Source organism: Dermacentor variabilis, chromosome 5 (assembly GCF_050947875.1).
Source record: "Dermacentor variabilis isolate Ectoservices chromosome 5, ASM5094787v1, whole genome shotgun sequence".
Taxonomy (NCBI): Eukaryota; Metazoa; Arthropoda; class Arachnida; order Ixodida; family Ixodidae; genus Dermacentor; species Dermacentor variabilis.
Window position 1 is genome coordinate 168,002,469 of NC_134572.1, and position 25,671 is coordinate 168,028,139.

Consider the following 25,671-nt stretch of genomic DNA (forward strand, 5'->3'; position numbering starts at 1 on the left):
TTAGAAATGCTGGTTTCTAGACATTCCGCGCCGCTCACGGACACACTGCGCTTTCGGACGCGAAGGGGGATAACTATTTTTTTTTGTTTTCTAAGCACTGCGCCTTTTTCCCGCAGGCGGTGATTTTGAACGTTTTTCGAAGTTTTCGTGCTCGTCAAAGCAGAAAGCAAAAATAGCCGCCTCCGGGAGCGGCGCGCCGCTTCGAAAGATCGCAGATCTCGCAATTCCGCTGCGTTTATGGCTGACTGTATCCATGGATCGAGCAGCGGCGAGTCTGAGGATGCTGCCTTTTCGTCGGACATTGACTCTGAGAGCGACGACGACGCAAACTGGCCCGGAAGATTGACCGCCGCAGGCTGGCACGCCAAACAGATTTCGTTAATTTTGTAGTGGAATACCTGCTCGATTAAAAATTTTAACTTTTTCGGCGATAGTGCCACTTCGACGGCAGTACATTTGTTATACCTCATAATTTTCGTTCTATTTCTTTCTTAGTAGATAGAGGTGTGTCTACAAATTTTGTTGAATTTGATCCCAGAATCTTGATTTTGGCAATTTATGTCTTCTTTATGACATACATCTCGGTAACAAAGCTTTTGTGCGTGAAAAGTGCATTCTGTCTGCGTTCTTTTAAGTATTACATAAAATATAGAGTGCAGTAGTCCCTTTTAAAAAAGAAATCTGGCGCAACCTACAAAAAACGCCTATTGTCCTCATAGTAGGGAAAGAGTTAAAGAGTCATGGTCAACGAACAGGAGGCACGTACGCCCACATCCATTTCCGAATGATCCATTGACCAAAGTGGTTGATTCTTTCTGAAAGAAAATTCCCGGCTTAAGAGGAAGCATTAGCTCGGGCCCAACTCCGACATGGCCTATTCAAAAACATGTCAAACGCAGAAACGCTATACTGAGGCAACCCTTTGAACAATTTTAATGAAATGAGCTGCATTTAAGAGATAAAGGTAAATTCTAGTGACTGTTGGAAGCGCAATTTCGCTTTAGGGCTTTAACGTTGTAAGAATTTTCAAAATTTCGTAAGTTCAAAAAATATAGACGCACAACGTTTACAAATTAATAGCTCTGCATCGAGAACAGATACCGCGGCTCTGTAAACGGCCTAAATTAGATCATTCAAAGCGGACAAATTTGATGTGCCAATTTATATTTTACGTGAATTTGTCACGTTGTGTACAAGGGGTCTGAAAAAGCTGTATTTCCATATTGCTAAATCTTTAGGATTTATTTATAGCACATCAACTTAGTCCGATTTAGATGTACTCTTACATGTAATTCATAGAATTGTGATATCATTTTTATTGTGGACTTGCATTGTTGTAAACATAACAGTATCGTTTTCTTAAGATATTTCATTTTTGTCAAATGTTTAATAAAGCATTGACGACCTAAATCAAAAATTCGAAACAAACAGTCTCTAGAATGTAGGGTTTTCTTTTAAATGCAACAAACCTCGCTAAATTTAGTGCAATGATTTCGGAGAAAGACGAATTGTTCTTTTACATGTATTATACATGTACCCGAGCTAAAGCTTCCTCTTAAGAACGGCGTCCTGACGGCTCCGGCATTTCACAAATCCTCGCTGTCATTTCATACCTCGCCGATGGTCTGCTTACTTGACCTGTATATCAGGAAGAAACCCATCGATTTTAAGTCATTGCTTTCGCTTTCGAAATCAGCGCGTGACACTCTGAGCTATTTCGTACTGGCTGGTTCCTGCATTGCGAGCGCGCTCACCTGCGGTGACAGCGCACGCGGGACGTCAGAGCCCATACCTGTAATCCGGCCAACGGAGGTGCCTTCAGCGTGCATATAAACGTTTCCTGTAGTGACGACGACGCAGTTTGCTCGCTGCGAGGGTGTGCGCGTGCCGTCCATTCAGATGCCTACGATCACCGCTCTCGAGGCCGGCAGGGTACGCCGCTACACGTTCGCTGCCACAGCGGTGCTGCTGATGCTTGTCGCAGTGGCGCAAGTGCAAGCGCGCTGTCCCATTAGGCGGCGGGGTCAGTACAGCAACTGCGCCTACACCAAGTGCAGCCCATCTGAGTGCGCCGCCAAGGGCCTGGAGTGCTGCCCGAAACCGTGCGGCGGGAGCTGGTGCGTCAAAGGTAGGGCATGCGCTATTTCGGGAATTCGCGGATTATGCGGGATTAAGGTCCAAAGACTGCATGTAGTGGGGTAATGCCGCGCGCCGATGGCGAGGATAAGCGATTAGCCGGTACGCTTTGACGGTCGTCAGAGCTCAGCTAAATCAAGGTGCGCAAACATTTTCGTTTCGTGTCCCATCGGAATGCGGCCGGCGTATGGAACCTATATACGTGCCATGCCTCGGCAGAACAATGACACGGTCACAATCAGCCGCAGTAGCGTAGTGGTTGAGACGCTGCGCTGCTGAGCTCGAGCTCGCGTGTTCTATCCAGGCCACGGCGGCATTCCAACGGGGTCGAAGTGCAAGAACTCTTGTGTAATTCAATTTACGTGTACGTGAAGAGCCACAGGTCCTCAAAATTCATTTACAGCCCCCCTTCTATAGCGTGCTTTATAACCATGTCCCTTTTCTGACACGTAAAACTCTGGAATTTATCTTAATTCATTCTTTCTTTTTCAGTCATCGAGCTAACGAGTCGCTTAGTACGGTGCCCTGTTGGAAGCCATTTCGAAGCATTAGAAAGCTCCATGTTACTGGATTGTGCACATTCTAATAGAAGTAACGGTGAACAAAAAATGAAAGGTGCATGCGAAGCGCTTTTTAATGCTAGGCGAGCACTGCATGAGGAACCGCGCCTTGCTGAATCGTTTTAGTAGAGTTTAAAATATTGCATCACCATTTCATTTCATTTGTTTCTGAAACTGTGCAACAACAGCTCCACGCCTTACTATTGGTTCACTTGCGTTCCACAAACAACAGAAAAGAAAACGGAAAAGCTGAAAGATCACTGGTACAAGACGCTACAAAAATCGAAATAAATTCCAGACAGAAGTAGAGGGAGAGAGAGAGATAACAAAGAGAGGAAAGACAGGGAGGTCAATCCGACGAGCGTCCGGTTTGCTACATTACACTGGGGGTGAGGGAAAGACGGTACAGAAAACAGAAAAGCAGAAGGAAGTGATGACTGTGTGTGTAGCGAACCACCGTAACACCAAAGTGGAGTTCCATAGCTGGTGATCAGGGTTGATGACATCCGGGACGACCAAAGAGCCAGTGGTCGACGAGCGAATAGGGGGCTGAGGGTGAGCTATGGAGCTTACTTGAGACTTGCGAGCACTGTATTAAAAGCATCCAGCACTTGCACTGCACATCGCGCTGAAGGAGTATACAAGTTGCTGAAAAGTGCACGAAAAGTATTTATGAGAGACCGAAGCATAATAACCACTTGCCGGATTTCGGATGATATATCGTGACTCTACCGCATTGCTCTGTATCCTTTGAACTGACTGTGGCTCCGGCTGTGGCTCGGGCTGCGAATCTGGCTGTAGCATCGGTTGTGTCATTGGTTGTGGCTCCGACTGCGGCTCCGGCTGTGGCCTTAGCTATGGCTTCAGCTGTACCATCGACTGTGACACCGGCGGTTGCTTCGGCTGTGGCTTCAGCTGTGGTGGGGGCTGTCGCTTTGGTAGAGCGGGCCAAGCTTCTTTATTGGTGTTCTGCGCGACCACCTTAGACTCGACTCCACCAGGCCTATAGGGGGCAGAGGAGGAGGGGTTGTCACATCTAGCGCGCTCCTCACGTAGGCACCTGCGTTCATTGAAGTGCGACGGCGTCGTTAGCGTCGCTTTCTAAGGGCCGCAACAGCTTCCCGACGAGATGAACGCTCTCTCGCCATCTGGTTCAAGACCTCCCTTTCCTTCTCCATTTTGGGACAGTCCCTTGAGGTAGCATCATGGGACCCAATGCAAGTGGGGCATTTGAGAACCGTGGCTACACGGGAATCTGCAGCATGGGGCTCTGCGCAGCGCGAACAAACTCTCGTGTTCTCGCACACAGCGCTTACGTAAATTGAGTAAGGATAAAGAACAAATACAAGAGCTGAAAATGTCAAGATAATAGCGCAAGGTATTTTGTTAAGACGTGTTATAGCGTTAGAGCTGCAAGCTGAATTCACGCATAAAACGCTGGGATTACGCAAGTTTGGGTGAGGCACACAGAACGTTACAGCCGACAATAAGCGCGGACAAGAGAAGTCGTGAATTAGTTTATACAAGGATAAGTAATGTGCTTAGTATAACAAGCATCGATATTCTCGATTTATTCATAGCAGTGTAACAAAATATGCGCATTACTAGGTCATAGGCACGAAGTGCACGGCGTACCAGGAAACGATCGTACAAAATACGAATCAAACGTCGCTCATCACGTTCACATTTTGCTCCATTCGTCAAATTAATACAGTTCAGTATAACAGAACTAAACCCTACCTTTGAAAGGACAAAAAAAAACGCAAGAGAAAAACGCAGTTCGCTTTCGCGAACTTTATGTCGTTCTTGATGTGATATCTAACTTTGCGTAGGATGCATTAATAATGTTTGAAACATGTTCTTTGAAAGCTTGTCGGGAGCCAGACAACTCGCTATGTTTAAAAGAATGCCATCAAGTGAGTATTTTTACAGCAAAGTGGACATTTTGCAACTAATTAAAGAAAACGACCAATATCTTATTTCGATTATTAATGAAAAAAAGTTGGAAACACAGGACTCCGCGGCAGAATTACCATCTTCCGGTAATAATTCACAATCCAGCGCTGATCCTATTTCACGGCAAAGTGTAATATCGTCAGCGTACAAAAGAAGACGCGAATGACTCAGACATTCTTCTAGATTATTAAGAAAGACATTGAAAAAAATGGGAATAAATTAGACCCTTCCGGAACACAGGAAGCTTATTGATAAAGCAAACAGTACTTACCCCCAAGACGGACGTAATTTAACTGAGTAGAGAGGTAGTCTGTAATCAGCCTGCGCAAGCTAGAATGAACGCCGTAACTCAAGAGTTTATGGATTAGAAAGTCACGAAACATCAAATCCTTTCCGCAGATCAGTGTACTCTGTCCCCTGTTAGCAGCAAAATGTCCCGCAGCATCAAAAAAGAAGCAAGGGGCCTTGTAGCGTAAAGCTATTCCAATATGTTTTTTTATCCCAGGGCCCTATAACGTAAAACTATTCCAATATGTTTTTATTCCAATCTCCTGACGTCAGGCATGCGTAACCGCCGACGGAACCATTGGGCAGTGACCTGCAGGGCTGTCTAAATAGACCAATCTTAACGCTCTCCTCGTTTATAGGAGGTCACTTTTGTTCGCTTTAAAAACAAATAACGTTGCCTACACTGAACAGCTTGTCTTTATCTAATTGGGTAATAAGTGGCGAGGAGCACGATCAAGTGGAAAGAGATTCAATCGGGCAGAGCCAGTGCACTGAAAATCGATAACCGGATGAAGAGGGTGGTGCCAGCGTCTGCGATGGGTCCGTTTCCCCTTACTTAGCTTGCGGGGGCTGGCCCCAACTCGCGGCGGCATGCAACGGAACGGTAGAAATGCCGCTAAAAAAATCCTCAACAAAAAAAATGTTTTATTGTACGGAAATGAACCCATACTCTCCGGCCGGCGCGAGTACCCAGTGCCTGAGCCATCGGCGACAGCCATCCTTTAAGCATTTCGGAACGGGGTAGCATGTGGCTATTCAGAGAAAATTTCAGCTTTGTTCAGCATATAAACGCGTCTTTAACGCGTACATGTCACTTTGACGCGACGAGTTTTCGCGGTTTTGTGACGTCGCGTGACAGGCAGGTGAAGTGGGTGCAGACCGAAAGCTTACGACCAATAGCCGTCGGCTAATTGGGAAAAGGCGTCGAATCAGAAATAACTTTTTCTTTTGTTCACTCCTATCATGCATAATAAGAGTACACACGTTAGATCAGATGGGGAGCTGCCGCGGTTTGCGTGATGTCGCGTGACTGGCAGGCGAAGTGGGGGAGGCTAAAATGTTTTTGACCAATCGCGGTGGGCTGACTGAAGAATTGTAATAGAAAAGTTTATAATAGGTTTGCGTTATTGCGCCCAAGGTTTGTTTCCGCAGACCTACCAGTAACAAAACCATGTTTGCATATGCTGATCTTATGCCTAAAGAAAAACGACAGTTGTGTAAACATGGCTCTTTCAAGCACTCTTGCACATGGAAACAAGAGGGACACGGGTCGATAATTTTTAATGTGGCTAATGCAGCCACTTTTATGAATTGGCACAACTATTGCACTCTTCCAACAAGAAGGAAAGACACTCCATCTGCCGCATTCCCCGTATTTTCACTCGTACTCAAAGCAAGATTAAAAGTGTGCGCAAGGAAAACAACAAAAACACAACAGCCTTCGGTAACAAAACTTGGTGTTTGGTAGTAAGGAAAAGAGTGCTTTCGTTTCAATGTACTCGCGGCCGCCGCGATATCGTGTTCTCCGCATTTTCATTACTGGTGGATATTGCGGCTCTCTTGTGATACGTCGTTGGAATACGCAAATTGTGTAAAACAGTGGGTGAGCCAAGCGTTATATATAAAGTATGGTGGCTGTGCCCTAGGCTAGAGGTCTTGCATAACGCGATACCACCGTTCTGAGCACCGTAGCTCACAACACTTTGCGTTGTATATTACTGTACATTGGTATTTTTATTGAAATGTGGAAATAACGTAATAAAGGAAAGTGAAATTGGACGCAAGGATAACTTGTCAAAAGTGGGAACTTAATCCACTTCATTTGCATTACGCGCGCGGTGTTTTGCCAATTGGGCTACGACCACGGTCAACATCCTATTCACCTTGCCGCGCATTTTCACATGTCTACGAGATTAGCCCTCGGAGCGCTGTCAAGGGCCGTTTACGGCCACGACGTGACCAATGAGCTTGCCTCAGTCAAGCCTACATCGCCATCAACGCGCCGGAACTGACGTCCTTCCGAGTGCTTCGGCTAGAGTCGGATAACACGCCTCGTGATGCCATACTCCGACCGGTCTTGCGGGATGACTGTTTGCCCGGGAGGCAATGAACGCGATACTGAACAAAATATACATTTTATGTTTACTTCATTTATGAATCCAATTAGGTGACCGCATGAGCTCCGGTAAGTCAGCGCTGCGGGTTGCACAATAAGAGTTCACCAGTTCGGCCTTCCCCGGCGGCAAGCTCTTCTTTTTCGTGCAATTTCATTTCCATTTGCCTGCTAATTTTTACATTTTATAACAGCAAATAATTTTTCGCTAGACTTAGCATGACTTAATTTTCTGTTTGTTAGAAATTCTTGCGACTAAGGAACACCGGGACCCCCGGTTCCCCCCATCTCGTTTATGTATCTTGCGGCACGATTTGCATGAGGTGTGACAAGCGCGTCGGTTATGACGTCAGTGCACATGCGTGTCGTGGTGGTCCAATTTACCTTCAAAGTTTTCGAAGAGGCCAAGAAAATTTCGCTTTAAAGAAAGACTAATGCCTATTCGGATAAGCTTTATTATAGTGCGTCTGCTTCACTTCATGCGTTAGAGACAAGTATAGGTGCACGTGCTCTAACTCTTACATTTTTTTCTTGCAAATGAAAGTGTTCAGCTGCTTGTAGTTTCACCTGCCAACTGTCAGAATGGCTAGGCTAATCCTTCTTGGGACTTGTAAAGAAGCATTGTCGCAGTACATTTTTCGGAGTAATTGCACGCGCGTACATGGTTTGCGCCGAGCTCTAAGACGTACCGCAAAATAGAGAGTACGGAGTGAGAAGCCTCTGTCCCACTAAAGAAAGAACATCCAATGCGGCGGTCACCATAAAAGGTCCACCTTTAGCTCACACGGATGTCCCAGGTTCATAAAATTTGCAGTTAACGGTAATCCAATTTTCTTCTTGCACTCAAGACCAGACAATGGAACATTGTGTAATGTCCGAACTTTGCTTGTTTCAAAGGGGACAAATTGGTAGAGGGCGACCAAGAATAATAAAAACAAGTATTTGGCTATAATGTTGAATTTCTGCGTCTATGGTCTCTTTTTTCTTTTGCAAAATTCCAGGCACAGGTCCGCCATCAAGATATCCGGAGATCTGTCCACCAGTGGTTCGTCGGGCCACTAAATGCCGATTTCCAAAGAGTAACACGACTTGTGAACAACTGAATTGCTCCACGCAGGGATCCATCTGCTGCAGCAATGGCTGCGATGAAAACTACTGCTACCGAATACCGGGGACATTCGGGTGAAGGATTCACTGAGCTCTAGGCTTGCAAATAGTCTTCTCGATACGTTGTCAGAATAAACATCCATTTATAAAACAAATAGCGGGCAGGAGCTGGCTTGATCGTCGACCCGCCTTACGCCAGGCATGTTGTATGCCACTTTATACGAGCTTAGACGGCTGATACCTGAGTGTACCGCTAGGTTGCTCTTAGGTATCCCATGGCTTCTTGATTTCTAAATTGCGCCCTTTTGCCCGTCCCAAGTAACCTTCCAACTCATTTACCGTTCATGCTGTCCCCATGTAATACAATTCCTTCATCAATGTCGCGTACAAGACTATGTAGGTAATTCATTTGAGTGTGCACCCGCAACCGCTTTATACGTACACCACCTACTAAGTTTCTCTTTTAAAATTTCTTCATCTCTGCGATAAAATTGTGTGAAATGTTCCATGATAATCTGAATTCATTGTTATTAATATTGTATAACGATGTATCACTTTGCTATTTTGCCATGTAATTAGTGTTGCCCCCCTTACTCAATTCCCTTCAATGGGCATGTAAAGTAATGTGAATAAATAACTAAATAAAGGCTTTCAACATTGTTAAAGGGAGATTCCTATGAACTGCCGACTCTCGGATGCCCGGAATAATTTCACGGACATTCCTTCAGTTCGGTTTCCTTAAGGGAATGGCAGAAGTGTTTTTCTGGCTTCCTCCACCTGTGGCATGTACGACCAGTCACGATTAGTATAGTAATAGGAGACGAGCTGCTTGTCCAAGGTGGTAGCAGCGAAATAAGTATTTCGTGATAAACAATTCTTTTTTTTTATTCTGAAGGGACACTAAACAAAAATATTTGCTAGGTTACGCTAATAAACCGTGCTTCTTCAGTGCCAAGAAAAGCACTCTTAGCGTGAGTGCTGGTCTGGTAAGCCTAAAAGGGGCGATAACAAGAGACGGGTGGCGACACCTCCTTGAGGTTCGCGCTACAGCTCGCCATGACCTCCAAGGTTCCTGACGGCGTTCTCTCGGCTATTGTGCAATCGTTATTCGATGACGATGGGAATGCATCGCAGTCGAAAGTAATCACTGATCTGACCTTGGTAGTTCGGGTAACCTTTACTACAGCGCAGCTGCCCAAGTAGGAGGAAAGACTTTGAAATTGTGACATGAGATTTACCTACCAGATTTTAAATTGGGGCTGGAAATACAGAAAAATTAAAAACTTGCCTTCATTGTTTTTGTAAGTGTTCGTGTGCTGCTACGCGTTGTGAGGGCCGATGTAGAGGCAGCACAGCAGACGAATGAGCGAGCAAAAGCCAGTGTAAGAACGTCGCAATTTCCTGCTCCGACGTGGCCACCTTCTGCATCATGACGTAACGACACAGTGACCTCCTGGAAAACGAAATCGTCGGATTATAAAGGATAATAAATTGCATCATGTACGGTGCTGTGAGCCTTGGCAGTTTTTCACAGGGAACAGACTTCCCGCGCGTTTATTTAGCGTAAAAAATTCGCAGTCGAAAATATCATGCCTGCGCTCTTTTAACCCTGGCGTTGCATGCTGCACAATATAAAGCTTGCAGTTTTGGGGATATGCAAGCCACCTAAGCCAGAGCGAGCACACAATCACCAGCGTGTGTTACCAATACAGACGGGATCTGATCAGCCATGGCCACAAAATAAAAACACTTAAAAATAAACGAGACCGAAATATCGAAAGTCCACGTGAGCGTGCACAAAGTCTGATAATGAGCGTGTTCGCACTGGGTCGCCTTTGAAGGAAATGGGCTAAGTATACTGCCTATCAAAAAGTCACGAAGAGCTGTGATGCTTGCCTTCGGTTGTCAGGGCACGACAGTGACCAAAGACCATCTCAGAGAATGAAGAGCTCCTATTGAGCCAGCTCAAATCTGAGGGCACGCGACGCTGACGTCAATGAACATATTTATTAACGGAATTAACGTAATTAGGTTAACGTAATAACACTTGCCCCACTCCACTTTTAAACCGATTCAGGGGAGCGTGCGGTGGCGTCCACTGCTGCGTTTTACAACCAATGTGATAGCACATCGCTCACGTCTAGGCTAAACGTGTTAAGAGGATGGAAAACTTGGCAGTTGATATTGATTGCCGGAAAATAAGCAACAGCGCACTGAAGACGAAGGAAGACGTAGACACAACACAATCGCTGTGAAATATACCTGATCTGGGCACTTATCTGCACTGCCTCAGGGTGTGGAATCTGAGTGGAGCGGAAGCTTTGCTAATGGTCACTCTGAAACAGCGTAATATGACCATGTAAGGCTTCGGAGATGTTGGGAAAAGATTAAGTTTTGCAAAGCCTAAGTTTGATCCACATGAAATTTATGTCCTCAAAAGAATGTCACCATGACGTTCCACCCACGTTCACTAAATTTTACTTCGGGGTTATTTGTAATTAAGGGAGGGCAGCATTCTAAATTTCGGGCCCCTCGTATAAAAATGTCTTAAAGCGCTTCGGAGCACTTTTATACGCGTCCATTGCAAAAACGACCATTAACGCACCGCATTTTGTACTTTACCTGCACATACCCTATAACAGCTCCACATGTACGCCAAATATTAACTTTGTGTAACGTAGGGTTATTTCGCGATAATGAGAAACGTAGAGCAAAGGGCCGTATAACGCTTTGCAGCACTTCGTGAATCAATGTTTTCTGAATACTATCTCAATCCACAGGCATAAATCTTCACACACACGTATTTGCCATAGCTTTCCCACCGCGTTGGCTAAATGTAGACTCGTTGCTGCTTTGTAGCTACACCATAGCATAGGGCCTAAATTTTGCGCCATCCTAAAGCAAACTCGTAACGCTCCGGAGTACTGGCATACGTAGTTTATTGCAAGGGCCACAGTTAACCTACGCGCTTTAGCTTTGCTTAAACTTTTACCCATAACCTGCCCCTTTATTTTGATCGATATCAACAAGGAGCCTTGTTTAGTTCACCGAGGACACCCCAGAAACCAACTACAAATTTTGCATGACATACTAAAATAAGAAAAACAAGAAAGCAAGTATTTGGTAACGTCTCGAACAGGCCCATGAAAGGAAAATTTCACCACACATTACTATTAGATGAAACCAGAGGTTTCACGGAATTCCGTCGGGTCGGAAAGAGGCACGACGCAAAAAACAGAACACTGACTAAGGAAAAAAATGGTTGGTGAAAAAGTAAAGCAAGTGTGAGGTCGCACACGATCAGATCATTGCTCACAGTGAGAGTGATGCGAGTAAGCAGAAGGCTATATGGGCTTGAAGCGGTGGCGCGAGCATCGCGCGTACAGGTGTGGTAAGCTGCTGTCATGGTGGTTCAGAGTCTGCGCACTACAGTCAGGATGAACCTGGATTCAAAATGGAAAAGTGGCATATGCCTGCTTTCGGGTGCAATATTACGTGTTTGGCCCCAGCCTATTTCATTAGAGAAAGACACCACGCACTCAGAAATGGTGTTTGAGGCAGTACCTTTCTTTTGGATGTCATTTGCATGCTGCTGTAACCTTTGCTTAAAATGCTTTCGAAAGAAATTCTTTTTGCAACCTTATTATCTTTCTTTTAATTCTTTTGCAACAATTTATTATCAGTAGGTTAACTTTGGGTCAAAGGTTGTCAGCGTTCAAGATGCGGCAGGGTTGCTGTTGCTGATAACCTTTCCCGTATATTGAAAAACAAGTAAAAGAAAGTATCTGACTCCTATTTTCTTATCTTATTTGCCAGCAGCGCCATTCAAGGCAGTCATGACTACCATATCGCCGTCTACGAATAAACATAATATAACATTACCTAATTTTACAGTAAAAGCAAACAAATTGTGACGACTTTCCTCCTCCCATTAGGTGCTCTTGTTTGATGATAAACTCTTTTTTGCGAAAATTACAAAGCTATCGCTTATCTGGGATCTGCCTATCTGTCTGTGAGACATCTCAAGAAAAGGGGAAATTTAGTTACTTGAATGGCGTAGGATCCTGAAAGAGGTATGAGAATGTTGTCTCAACAATGCAAGGGGTGAGAATGAGATGCAGAGTAGGCTAAATTTGAGTTGGCTAAATTTTGGCTAAACATAGCCAATATTAACAAAGTTGCACCGCAGACAGCGCTACGTCTGAAATGCCCCCCCCCCCCCTGGCATGTTGTTCAAAAAGAAGGGGTCATCCACATGTCGGCGCTAAAGAAGACAAGACGGACTTTACTCCACGCGACGTGTATATAATACGAAATGTTTGAACAATACATGATAAAAACCAGCAGAAAGAATCAGAATAGAGAGATATAAATAACCTCTAATCGTTGAATCATCCTACCCACCATGCGACAAAGCCCAGCATGGACTCGACCACTGAGCGCCCGAGTCCATGTCACACACAAGGACGATGGTTTACATGTCATTTTAGAAGTGCGACAGCTTTGCGTGCTCAAATTCATCCGGTGTCGCAAAATGTGCTAGCAGCTATGCACTCCGGGTACGGCATTGCAAACGCTGAGCACTGAACATCGACATTGAATCCGCCCACGACACTTATTTTGCGCCACATTTTAAAAAATATGTGTTCTCTCAAAGTAGTTTTGGCGCTAAAAACGGATGCTTATAACGAGATATCGCCTGTTTTATTGTGCATTTGAACGCATGTGGACAAAACAAGACTTCATGGCAGGATACGCTCCGCATGTATGCTAATAATGGGGTGCGCGGATCCATAAGACTTCACATTGTACCGGCGATAAAACTTTAGCTGCTACAGAGATTTATGGACGAGCGATATAGATAGTAAGTTAAATGAGGAAGATACACATAGCATCAAGCTACGCAGATAATGAAGCAACATCTCCTGGACGTAGCCAAAAATAACAATCTGACTGATCCAAATGATGCCATGCAGAGTGCGTGGGTTTGTCGTCCGCGAGAAAATAAAAAAATAAAAAATAAGTGCTACTAACTTTCGAACCTCATCAATCGCAACCATTGAAATGTTTAAAACAAATGAAGGACGTGTTCACGTATTCAACAGTCTAACTCCATCTTGCGATTCAAATTTGTTATTTCGTAGATCTGTATGCACACCTCATATTTGCCACTGGGATTTACCGAGACATGATCTTGCGTAAAAACTACCCTGCTCCTTTATTTCTGCGACAGTACGTAGAGCAAAATCTGATTCACTTCGGCACAAATGAACATCGTGTATTCTCATACAGTGTATAAAACGTAAAAATATTAAAATGAACAAGCGCTGTTGGATTAAACAACTGCAACTAGCCAACATTCAGCTGCAGCAGGACTAAGAACTAAGCACCTGACTGCGCTGAAGCAGACGTTCCGGTACGAGATCCAACTTCTCTTGTGGCAGCCTCCGCAGATTCTTACCAGCGGAGTTGAAGCCAGCGTTGCCGCTACTTGATCGTTATAAGAGTGCTCAAGTAGATGGAGATGAGTCGCACTTCAGCTGGTCTTTATTTGTTAAAATAAATTCTGGACTGAAATAAAAATAAAACTTCGTTGATTCAGGCAAACATGCTGCCATTAGCGGAGTAGTGAGATCATGAAATAAACCATATAATTTGCCGGACTTTCAAGTTTCATCTTAATAGCAGTTACACAAACAGACACACCGAGACACATCCGTACGGCTCCTGTGGTTAAACTGCCGCAGCCGGCCTTGCCTTTAAATCATCATCTCCACTCGAGATTTTTTTTTCTTTTTTTAAAGCCTCCTAGGGTTCCCCAGCGCGCGCAATCTCGGACGCCGTGCAACATCAAACGACATTCAGGACTTGACGGCAGGCACCGCCACGGTATATCGCCACCTCCAATAGCCAAGTAACCTTTATTGTTTACGTTTCAAAGCAAATTGTCAGGTGACGGCCTCTACAACTGCGTTCAAGCATCTCGGCGTCAGCTAAACCATACAAAATCCTCCCTGCTCACCTCCAACGTGGGACCGGGATAATGCGACGTGAGAAACCCTAATAACGAATTAACATGGTTAAAAACACGCAAGCAATCTACATCTATTTGAATGATATACACGCTGGGCAACTTCCTTGTTATATTAAATAATTATTCTGTTTCAACGCAAATTTGATGCTCTGGCTGGAGTTTCGTTGCATTTAAATTTGACGCCGCCGTATACGGAGGCTTACAGAACCACTGCGAAGTTCCCCTTAACAGCTTCGCTGTAACACTAAATACGAAGGGTAGAGAAAGGTTAAGAGTGCCGTGCAAAGCAGCCTACGAGAGCTATGCATTTTTCGACTCCCTGCGAAGGCAAGTAACACATTTACAATAAAAAAAAGTACCGCTCAATATTTGAACGTTACATACTTGAGCGAAGCTACTGCCATTGCCCTTTTCCTTATAATGAACAACCATATACGAAAAGAAATAGTGGTTTCTTATGCATATTTATAGAATAAAAAACAAACATAGCTCCGCTGCCTAAGGCTTGCCAATGTTTTCAAAGTTCCGCCAAAGGTTGAAATGGACATGGCATTTGGCAATAGACGGTGGCTCCACGTGGCATTATGGTGAAATGAAGCCATCGCCTACGCCCGCTGTATCTCGCCAGGATGTAAACACGTTCCGTCTACGTGCGATGCAAACAGGGTAACGGGACGCGTGGTTCCTGCCTGATAGGGGCGCCTGTAGGCACAGATGGAGGAAGTAAAAGGGGGATTTCCTTTCGCTGTCAAATCGGAGGCGACAGGTATCAGTTGACGTCAAAAGAAAATGTAGACAGCAACAAAAAACAGCCACGAAACTCATAAAGTTTTTGGCACGCGCTTCTGGAATGCCTTGTAATGAAACAATAACGAAAAGGAAAGACCCGCGTTGCGGACACCATGTCCTCCTCTAAAGAGAAAAAAAATGCAACAAAATGACAGCTTGCTCGCGTGCGAACGCGGAAATCGGAGGTGATAAGAGTTGACACGCGCTCCGTTGTTTCTTTTCATTGCACCCTTCGCGCATCCCGGTCGCCAAGCCCGCTTCGCTCCGGCGATTCTTCCATTGTTCCTGCGGTGGCAGCGCACGCTTTCTACACCAAGCCGCACCTTCGAAAATAGCGTGTGACGAGACAGCGAGCAACGGCGCGCAGGTTGTTTACTCGAGCTGTCAACCACAGCGACCCCATTTGGAAGCACGACGCTCTCTGTGCCCACCGCTTCGATGGTGCGTCTGGCGGTCGCGGTGTTCGCGCTGGTCGTGTGCGCCACTTGGGTCGAAAGCGCGTGTCCGAGCACGAGGGGCGTGTTCAGCGACTGCGCCTACAGCCAGTGCACTCCGGAGAGCTGTGCCGCCCGTGGTCTGGAATGCTGCCCCAAGCCTTGCGGGGGAACCTGGTGCGTCAGAGGTAAGGCAGCAGTTAATCGGAGTGTTATGATCATACCGTCAAGAGAACGTCTTGGTCGCGCTGCACACCCATTCAAAGAATACGCGCGTCATGTAAGGAGCCTTTAAAGATGTTCCGAACTGAGCGCAAACTAATGCACAGGCACAATGCAGGTATACACCGCCATGCACAAAACGACTACTGCTGGTGGTGTACAAACACCGTTGACGCCAACCTTGTGTGAACGTAGAAGAATGGGGGTTGAGCAAGCCGAGTGTTTGAAAACTGGTGCCACGAATTATGCCTTCCGATGGTCTAGCGCCATCTCGTGCGAATCTACACCTGCTGTTCTGCTTAATGTAACATGTGCGGGAATATCTAGATTTCCTGCTCCGACACATGCACACCAGCGTTGTTTATTTGCCACCGACGAAACATGAAGCGATTGAAGTTAACAGCGCTTTGTTATAGCCTTCTTTTGCAAATATTGTTGCGTTACGAATTTGCATGGAGATTGCACGAGCTTTACTTCAGCCTTGTTCTTTGGCCATGGTGTGCCGTAGTAGCGCATGCTTTGTCATAGGAACAATATAAGTGATCCGGCTTAGTTATAGGGAGTACTCCGTCCCTATACGACCGCAGGGTCAAAAATATCCGCTAAAAGATAGGTCCAGGATTCTAGCGTGGTCACGAAGAACTCTACTGCCAGTGCTGAAATCGCAAAAGTTGAGAAAAGTCATTCTTGCATAATCAATATAACACTTACGTTAACCTTTTCTATGTGATAAATGCACGCAATGTAACGAATAACTAATTAAACAAGCAGCTGTATCGACGTCAGTTAGAGTACCAAAGTAATGTGTGCTCCAACCAGTCGCGAATGTAGCTGTTGAAGCACCGAAAAGCTCCTTAGATTTCAATATGCCGCACTGCCGAAAGCGTGTCGTTTACTGTTTATTGCATCAACAGTGGGAAAAAACGTGTTCTTATTTATCCACGAACGTAAAGTTGCTGTAGCGTGTCGCACCAGGAATGAATATATTAAGTAAATAACAAAACATTCGCTCTTCGTAGCACAGAATACAAGAGAGAAGTATACGTTAGATTTCATCAAATATCCCTTTATTACTTTTTTGCGATAAAGGCTACTACGAAAAAAAAAAGAGATATGCTTCAACAGCTGAGCTAGCTCATCTCGAATCAGACTTGCGCGTAACCAATAACAAGTAAATTATTACTCATAATAAATTACATTTATTGCGTAGTTTCGTATTTATTCGATTACGTTTCAACTCAGTAACGCCCATTTTTATTCAATAACTTTTTACACCGGAGCTGTTAAGCTTTTCGTTTGGTCCATTTCGAGCCTACAGAAAACGCGGCCCAGCTGCGCGTCGCCTAGCCACGCAACCTCCTCCCTCGCATCACACACGCGCGTAGGGCGCACTCTCGCCTGTGCATGCGTGCGCTCCCCTCTCGCCGTTTCTTTCTTGGGGGGCCCGCCGGCGCTCTGGAGGCCAGATTATATAGTAATGAAGAAGGTCCCCTAGGGGAAGCTCAGAAGAGCATCGCCGTCGATAGCAAGAAAAGTAGGAAAGCAAGAAAGAGCTCGCCATGCAATAGGCTACGTAAACATGCAGGGCGGCAGAAGAAAGGAAAAGTGGGCAGAGATTGAGGAGCAGTTAAATAGAGAACAAATAGGGGTGTATGCGGTTACAGAAACGCACCTTAGAGACTCCGAAGAGCCGCCAGTTATTGAGAATTATGTTTGGGAAGGGTGCAACAGAACTAAGTCGGAAAGAAAGGGAGGGGGAGTCGGAATGCTCATCCATCAGGGAGCCAAATGGAAAACAGTAAATCCAAGATGTCAAGAGCATCTTCGGTTATCAGGCACAATGAGTGGGAAAAAAACTTGGCTGGGCGTTACGTATTTGTGGACCGGAAATAATTGCACAGAGAAGAATAAAGAGTTAGTGGAATGCATAAGCGCTGATATTAAGGGTTTCGTGGATGGTGCTGACATTGTCCTATTGGGTGACATGAATGCCCATATACAGACTTTAGATAGCTATACCGACAACAACGGGAAGTTAATGCTAGACCTTTGTGAGCAACATAACCATGTTATCATGAATACAGGGCCTAAGTGTGAAGGGCAGATCACGTGGGAAGTGGGAAACCAGCCATCGACCATCGATTACTGTCTGATGGCAGAATGAATTCATGATAAGTTGAGAGAAATGGTCATCGATGAGGAAGGGTTTAGCAGCATAGAGAATGGCCATAAACGCATCATTTTAAAAATGGGATATGTAGTTGCGAAAGAGAACAAGGAGCGCAAAATGCCAATCCAAATTTGAACGCTGAACAAATAGCAAATATAGTCACTAGAGCCGAGGAAGAAATTGGCAAATGACCAAGTTATGAGTGAGAATATGGAGAGTTTCTAAGTGTTATACCGACAGAAACAACATGTTCGTTGGAAAGGAACAAAAACAAAACCGAAAAGCTGGTGGAACAGGGAGATACGAGAAGCGATCGCCGAACGACGGAGAGCATCTCGAGAGCACAGGCAGGCAAAGAAGGCGCAGTTGCCGCAGGAATAAGTAGCCAGTAAATGGGAAATATACCGGGAGAAAAAGTCTATGGTTCAAATGGTGGTGCAAGCAAAATTAAAACGTAAAAGTGAACGTTGGTTGCCAGAAATACGTGAGAAAAAGAAGGCCGCACCTAGAATATTTTGGAACCACATAAAATTATTAGGCAGGAAGTCAACAACAATACAACAACATATCATAGACGAAGATGAAAACAGACCGGAAGGAGAAGCGGCAATAAATTACATCCGAAAAATAACAGCCGAATCTTTCCAAGGCAATGACGAGGTTGTATTTGAAAAAAAAAGAGCATGAAAGAGACCCAAGTGGAAAGGGAGCTCCTGCTGACAAATTTCAACTGGAAGAAAGCGGAAGAGAAAATTCCTAAGCGTACAGCCACAGGGCTAGACGAGGTTCCTGTTAGGCTGATTAATGACCTAGGACCAATAAGTAAGGAAGCTCTTGTGAAAGCATTGAAGCATTGACACAAACTTTAAAAGATAGACGTATACCAGACAGTCGGCGACAAAGTAGAATGAATTTAATTCAGAAAGGCAAGGGGGAGAAAGATAGAATTCACTCGTATAGACCGTTGACCTTTACATTGGTAATATACAGGCTAGCAAAGCAGGCAATCTAATTAAAGCTTCAAGCTTGGGCAGATAATAATGGCATTTTGGGAGAACTTTAGAATGGCTTCAGAATAAATAGGCGTTTAGATGATAACTTATTTGTTTTTACTCAGTGTATTGAAATATCAAAAGTAGAAAGCATACCATTATATGTGGCCTTTTTAGACATTACAGGAGCCTATGACTACGCAGACCGCCACATTTTGGGGATATTCCAAAAGGGGAAGACTTAGGTGACGATTGTCTACAGCTTCTGAGGGAGATTTACCTAAAAAATACCGTTTGAGTAGAATGGGAAGGGATGAGAAGCGAAGAGAAAGTTCATATCAACAAGGGACTCAGACAGGGGTGCCCTTTATCGCCGCTGCTGTTTATGATGTACATGGTGAGGAGGAAGAGGGCACTAGAAGCAAGTAATATCAGATTTATTCTCTCATACAAACAGGTGAGTACAGTATTAGAGCCGCAGCTCCCAGGTTTATTTTATGCGGATGACATTGTGTTGCTAGCCAACAAGCAAAGTGATTTCTGTGGACAGGAAGGCAACAATTTAGCTTTGAAATTTAGTGTTAGAAAATCAGATGTTATGGTATTCAGTGAAAACAGTGAACAGACAGTGGAGATACAGGGCCAGGAAATACATCGGGTAACTGAATATAAATATATTGGTATATGGATAAACGAGGGCAATAGATATATGGAAACACAGAAAAAAACAATAACAGTGAAGGGGAAGAGAAATGCAGCCATAATGAAGCACGGAGCGCTATGGGATACAATAGGTACGAGGTCCTCCGAGGTATGTGGAAAGGTGTATTGGTTCCAGGACTTACTTTTCGAAATGCGGTTGTTTTCTTTAAATCAGGGGTACAATCAGGACTCGACGGGAACGAAAAGTCAGTGGGTCGCCTCGCATTGGGCGCTCTCGGGAAGACTACAAATGAAGCTGTGCAGGGTGATATGGGCTGGACTAGTTTTGAAGTGAGGGAAGCTCGCAGTAAAATTGAGTATGAAGAGCGCCTGAGGAATATGGAAGAAAGTAAATGGGCTGGGAGAGTGTTCAGCTATCTGTACAGGAAGAACATTGATTCACAGTGAAGGAAAATAACTATGAAGCCTACAAGCAAGTATGTGGCCTGTAGTGTGGGCAACACAGCAACAAAGACGGTCAAGCGTATAGTCAGAGAAGCTGAAATAATCTCATCGGTGGCGGCAATGGAAAGGAAACCTGCCATGAGTAGCTACTTAAGAGGAAAAAACGAAATCAGGAAAGAAACAATTTATGATAAGTCAAAGGGAAGCTCATTACTTTTCGAAGCGAGATCGGGATGCCTTAGAACACGCCCCTATAAAGCGAGATATAAGAAGGAACAAGAAGCTTGCGCTTGCTGCGGTAAAGCTAGAAAAACTATGGAGCATGTTTTATTGGAATGTGAAGCCGTCTACCAAGTGGTCGATTTAGGCACCACTGGCCTCCTTGAAGCCCTTGGGTTCAGCGGGAGCAGAGGAAAAGTAAACATGTCAGCAATACGCATTAGTAAGAGGCGATTGGAGGATTGGTGGACGAAAAGTAGGGAAACGACAAGAAACGGAGACGTACAAAAGTAGAGTTAGCAATAGGAGATCAGAAGCTTTGGGTGTGGGAGTTCATAGTGTTTATTTTTTCTTAATTTTTTATTGTTTAACTTAGGTAGGACATTAGGCAGTATAATAGCAAGAGCTTGGTGGCGCAACCCACCACCCCGTTCCACAGGGGAGGCTCATAACATTCATCCATCCATCCATCCAGACGAGGAGAAGCGAGTGTTCGCTTAGCCGTGACGACACTCAAAGCCTAGAAAGCTCCGAGCAGCCGGCGCTCCGACAGACGTGTCACCTCTCTCGTCTCGTGGAACCGCCTGTACAATTACTATGGGGTGACCGAAGAAAGGCAAGATCCCGAGGGAGAAGCGGCCTACACGGAAGCTCGGCATCCGGCCCAGCGGGACTACGATCGCCGAAGGAGAGCCGACCCTGCCCATCGCGCCGAGGCAGCGGCCTTAGCAAAAGCCGGAACTAGCTCCTCTGTGACCCGACCTCGCACTACTAGTGCAAACTGTTAACATTTTTTTTTCGGTAACCAATTACATGTCACCCTCTTACTTATTGACGATATCACCTGCAAAAGGCGACGCAACTTTGAGAGTCGGGATTTGACAAAAACAACAGTAGAACAACCGCGGTTGTGTCACGTGGCAGCCTTGCGGATGCGCAGGTTCAGACAAGCTTATACGCACACTTTCCCCCTGCCTCAGTAGTTCCGTGCAGTACTGTGGATGGTACAGGCTTCTTCGAGCAACAAAGAAGCGATAACATATCTTAAAGGTGCCCTTCCGCATCCTGTCGTCTGAGAGCGCTGCAGCGCAGGCGGCGGCAGCTTCTACTACGACTGTAACTGCTCAGCAAGATGAGCTGTTGTAATAGCAGAGGTAGAAAATTCGTTCCATATTACCCCTGACGCCCCAAAGGGGTCCGTATTCAAGACATTTCGCGATACACAGGAGAGGGAGTGTTGCAGAGACGGCAGTAGCGGAGAGCTCAGAAGTACTCTGCCAGCGTGTCACACAGGATGATGGCGCCATCTCCTGATTCGTCTTGCGATATCCACTTGTACATGGTGCGTTCGCTGGCTTTCTTAAAGGGACACTAAAGTGAAAAATGATTTCTTCTGCATCAGTAAATTACCGTTCTACAACACCAAAAACATCACTCTTACAACTATAACACGTTTGGTAAGCCAGAAAAAGCGCAAGAACCAAATACGGGTGGCGACACCTACTTAAGATCCCGAACCTGGGGGCTGTGACGTCTTGGGTTTTTATGGCATCTTCTAGGGCCTACGAATTATATATAGCGGCACAGATTGACTACATTGTGTTCTAAAAGAACGAAATAATAAACATGGCAAGTTTCGCGAACCTTTATTCAGCCAACGCGGCCCAAATGCGAAAACATACTTTGGAAACCCTGACGTCACGCTGACGTACCGGCGCTGGGGTTTCGGCGCGAAATTCAAATACTGATACTTGGACCTTCATTTTCTCATCTAATAATCAAACTATTTTCTTGAAATGACTGCCTGCAGGGTTCTCAAACACTGCTTCATTAGTCTAAACTGATTTATTGTTTCACTTTAGTGTCCCTTTAAGTGCCGCCGTTTTCTTAATTAGAACGGGCAGAAACTATCACCTCTCGTAGAGTCAATACCTCTAGTAGAGTGCAATAAGTATATCTCGCGCATGCATTGCGTACTAGCACGCAACGATTTCTCATGTCACTGCTCGATTATGTCTGGTTGTGAACTCATTGATATGGTGCTACTTATCACAGGATATTTAAGCACAAAAAGTTGTTTATGGTCCAATATGCAGGAAATAGTAAAAGCTGAGACTTAGGCTTCGAACTTTTCTGACCGTTCTTCGATTGAAGTGAAGTTCTGTGGAACAGCGTACATCGTCTGTTATACCGTGCGTTGCAGCTAACCGTAGCCAATATGTTCTAGAAGAGAAACTTGGGCGAATTGGTGGTGATTCATGTTTCGGGAATTAACAGTTCGAAACAGAGAAGGAAGAGGAAAAAATCACGACACCGGTGCTGATTATGATATCTTCGTATTATATATATATATATATATATATATATATATATATATATATATATATATATTGATGTCATTAAAAGTATGTGCATCCAACAAAAAGCCTTGAACAAATACCATGCAAGGCGCAATTTGAAGACCTACGGTGTGTGGTCGTCAAATGACTGAGTAGCGCAGGTCCTATAATTGTATCACGGACAGTGTTTTTTTTTAATCTTTTGTTTTGGCGGAAAAGCTTGGCTAACGTTAGCCGGGCCACCCTATATATCTTACTCTAATCTCACGGACAAATAAAATTATTCCTGATCAGTTCATCGTACTTCTTACAGTGGTGTATTTATTTGTGCAAGATTTCAGTGATGCGAAAAGGTGGTGTTTGTCACTCTGCTGCCGTCTATTAAGCAAAGCGTGGTTACCGCTTTCAAGGCTTGCAGAGACATATAAAAGGGGGTGCACCGCTAGAACCCTTGTCAACAACATCCGAAGCTTTGCTATGGCCGCCGCGAAATAGGACAACGAAGAGACGGTGCAGTGTCCTTGGAAATCTTCTTAGTGGCTTCAATGGGGGTGAGCAGTTCTTCTTCAGCCGGCAGTATCCAGTGAGAACTTCGCTCGAAACCGATCAGGTTGCCGCTGTGCTTGCTAGAGCGTTTTTCTTGCTGGAACATGACAAGCCCTTTTCAGAAACGAAATGGAAGAATTAGTGCATACACTAGGTTGGTGGCGAATCTTATCTATCCTACTTTGGTCGCATCAATCAATTTCTCTAACATCGGCGAACAAACAACAAAACCACAAGTACGTCCCCCAAGTGCCACGTCACTGCACTTGTGTAGCATGCGCCTGAGTAAATAATAGATTTGTTGTGCTTTACAGGTGTCGGCCCCAGACGTTCACGGCGGGCTCCGTTCCGCTGTCCTACGTTCGTGCCCCCTCCGGACGGTTGTGAGGGTCCACGCAACAACGCCACCTGCTTTCAATTAGGCTGTAAATCGAAAGCCTCCATCTGCTGCTACGGGCCATGTGGGAGCCCCTTCTGCCTGAAAGTGTGACAGCGTTCGGCCCCTGCACGCTGATAACACCCAGCTGACACACTGCTCCGTCGCGTGAGAATAAATTGAAGTCTGAACATGTTATTGAATGTGATTGAAGTTATGCTTTGAATGGTACGCTTGCAGAAAACAGTCTTGACAGCAAATCATGCCGTAGGCGTGAATGGAATGAGTTTCTCTAAACCGATACTTTGATTCTTTTGCACAATCTTATGAGATGTCATTACGTATGCGGTTTTATTTATTGTACTGTTGGTTTGTGGTTTGCCATTTTTGTAATCTTTCGCCGTATATGTATAAGCGTGTGGATATTTTGCAACTTTGCTATTTTGTATTTAGAATTACACGAACCTATGTTGTGTTGCTTGCGCCAGGCTGATAAACTGCGTTGCGTTCAGATGCCTCGACAAGCTCAGTCCGGCTTTTTCTCCGATGCCATCGGCATCTCCTTCCGCTGGAAATAAAGGGATAAATTCTTTCATTAATTGATTGCTCGAATTAAAAGCTTAGTAACTGATTCATTGATTTAAATATTATTGGATGAACGGGATAATTTATCGATTGATTATGAATGCACAACTTTCAACCCCCTCGCTGTGTTTAGTTTTTGAGTGAGGTGAACTTCACACCCAGCTAAAACACCATACTTCGGGTGCCTTCCCCTCTCTATCGCATATTATTTTGCATACAATTCATATGTGTTTTCTTTCCAGCGCCGTAACCTGATTCTTTTTATGCCCTGTTTTATTGCATTGTTTTCGCTCAAATGGATATCTCTCAATAAAATTTTGGGGAAAACATTGCTGCGACTCATTGCTTTGCTCTGCGTCTATTGGTTCTATTTCTACATGTATTGATTCGGCTCGCAAAGGAACGCGGAACTAGATGTATTACTATTTTTTTAGAGGAGTTAAATTGTGAGATGCCGCGAGCACATGTTAAAAATGAGCTCAATTTATTCCTTAACATTATGCAGGTCCAACGCAAATCTTGGAATCTATGATGCGAAGCATTGCCTTTGTTGGTGCTTACTGTAAATAACTTCAAATTAGTGAGGCACTGAAACAAATGCTATACAACTGATTGGTGATGCGTACAGTTCCCTCCACATTTATGCGCTTATGCGCTTGATGAACGTGCTACCTCATATTTCTATTCGGTGATTTTTTTAAATTTTTAAGGTTCCCATTACCTTCTGTAACGCCCTACAGGCTATGAAAGTACTCACATTAATGATGAAATCAATTAATTAGTTAACAAATTAATTAATTTGAATGGCATATATCAGATATGGTCAAACTTACGTCCTTACTATTTTGTGCAGGTTTTACGCAGTGCATGTCGCAAAGTCTGAAAGTATGGAGGTTTGTGGATATGAGTCGCAGCAATGTGCAGGTAGTCTAGTCACGCACCATGACTCGAGCAGTCTATGGTTTGCCAATTGGAGTCCCTTGTTTCACCATACAACACAACGTAATGTGTTATGGTGTCATGGAGCGAAGGAGTGAAAAAAATGGGCCACAAAAAAGGGGCAACAATAAGTGAATTAAAAAAAAATATGCCAGTTGTAAAGTGAGTGCCCCTGTGATTCACTGATGCCGGAATGTTCGCCGAATAATCAGAAGCGTTTTTGCAGTAAAGGGATATCTTCGTCTTCCAGATATCAGCGATAAGAAATAGAAAAAAAGCGTCTCCTTTCTCTTTTACCTGCAATCACAACGACGTACCAGTGTGCCAAGTTACTGTCTGTGTGGGTGATCACTTGATTTTGCATTGAAAGAAACATATGGTTTAAGAAGCTGTGCATAAAAAAACTTGCTACATTACTAAATGACTCCTGGATAACTTGGGCGTTGTTACATTCAAACAAGGTTGGTGCTTCTACATTACCTTCTCCTGGAATGGCATATCTTTCCAATGCCGCTCGTCTTCGCTAGTATTATCGCCGCTATTTCGACCAGCGCTTTTCGGGAAAAGCAGGGTAACATAATGGCTTCTGTGTGAACATGTGCAAAGGTATCGAACCCTTACCAAGAGCGGCATGCGAATGAGGAATATTAAGACGTAATTATATGGAGAAAGATTCTTAAGACGCATCTGCTTATAACTGTAAATGTGGGCTGGTAAATTGATAACATATTGCAAAAGCCTTTTCGCTCCTCGCTTCAC

The 25,671-nt window shown here is 44.6% G+C and overlaps 1 protein-coding gene across 1 annotated transcript; it reads left to right on the forward strand.

The window, feature by feature from the left end:
- Window positions 1-237: 237 nt before the first annotated feature.
- On the forward strand, window positions 238-24,304 carry LOC142583699 (uncharacterized). Its single transcript, XM_075694186.1, has 3 exons — window positions 238-355; window positions 1,847-2,128; window positions 23,327-24,304. Exons 1-3 carry the CDS (start codon window positions 238-240, stop codon window positions 23,500-23,502), a joined length of 576 nt encoding a protein of 191 aa, XP_075550301.1. The 3' UTR covers window positions 23,503-24,304.
- The last annotated feature ends 1,367 nt before the right edge of the window (window positions 24,305-25,671 follow it).

What these genes read in the sequence shown, in the direction of transcription:
- LOC142583699 (XM_075694186.1), top strand. Translation starts at nt 238, where the DNA reads ATGGCTGACTGTATCCATGGATCGAGCAGCGGCGAGTCTGAGGATGCT. An exon ending in CGGAAGATTGACCGCCGCAG is followed by an intron (nt 356 to 1,846) that starts GCTGGCACGCCA and finishes CGTTTCCTGTAG; the next exon opens with TGACGACGACGCAGTTTGCT. An exon ending in CGGGAGCTGGTGCGTCAAAG is followed by an intron (nt 2,129 to 23,326) that starts GTAGGGCATGCG and finishes TGTGCTTTACAG; the next exon opens with GTGTCGGCCCCAGACGTTCA.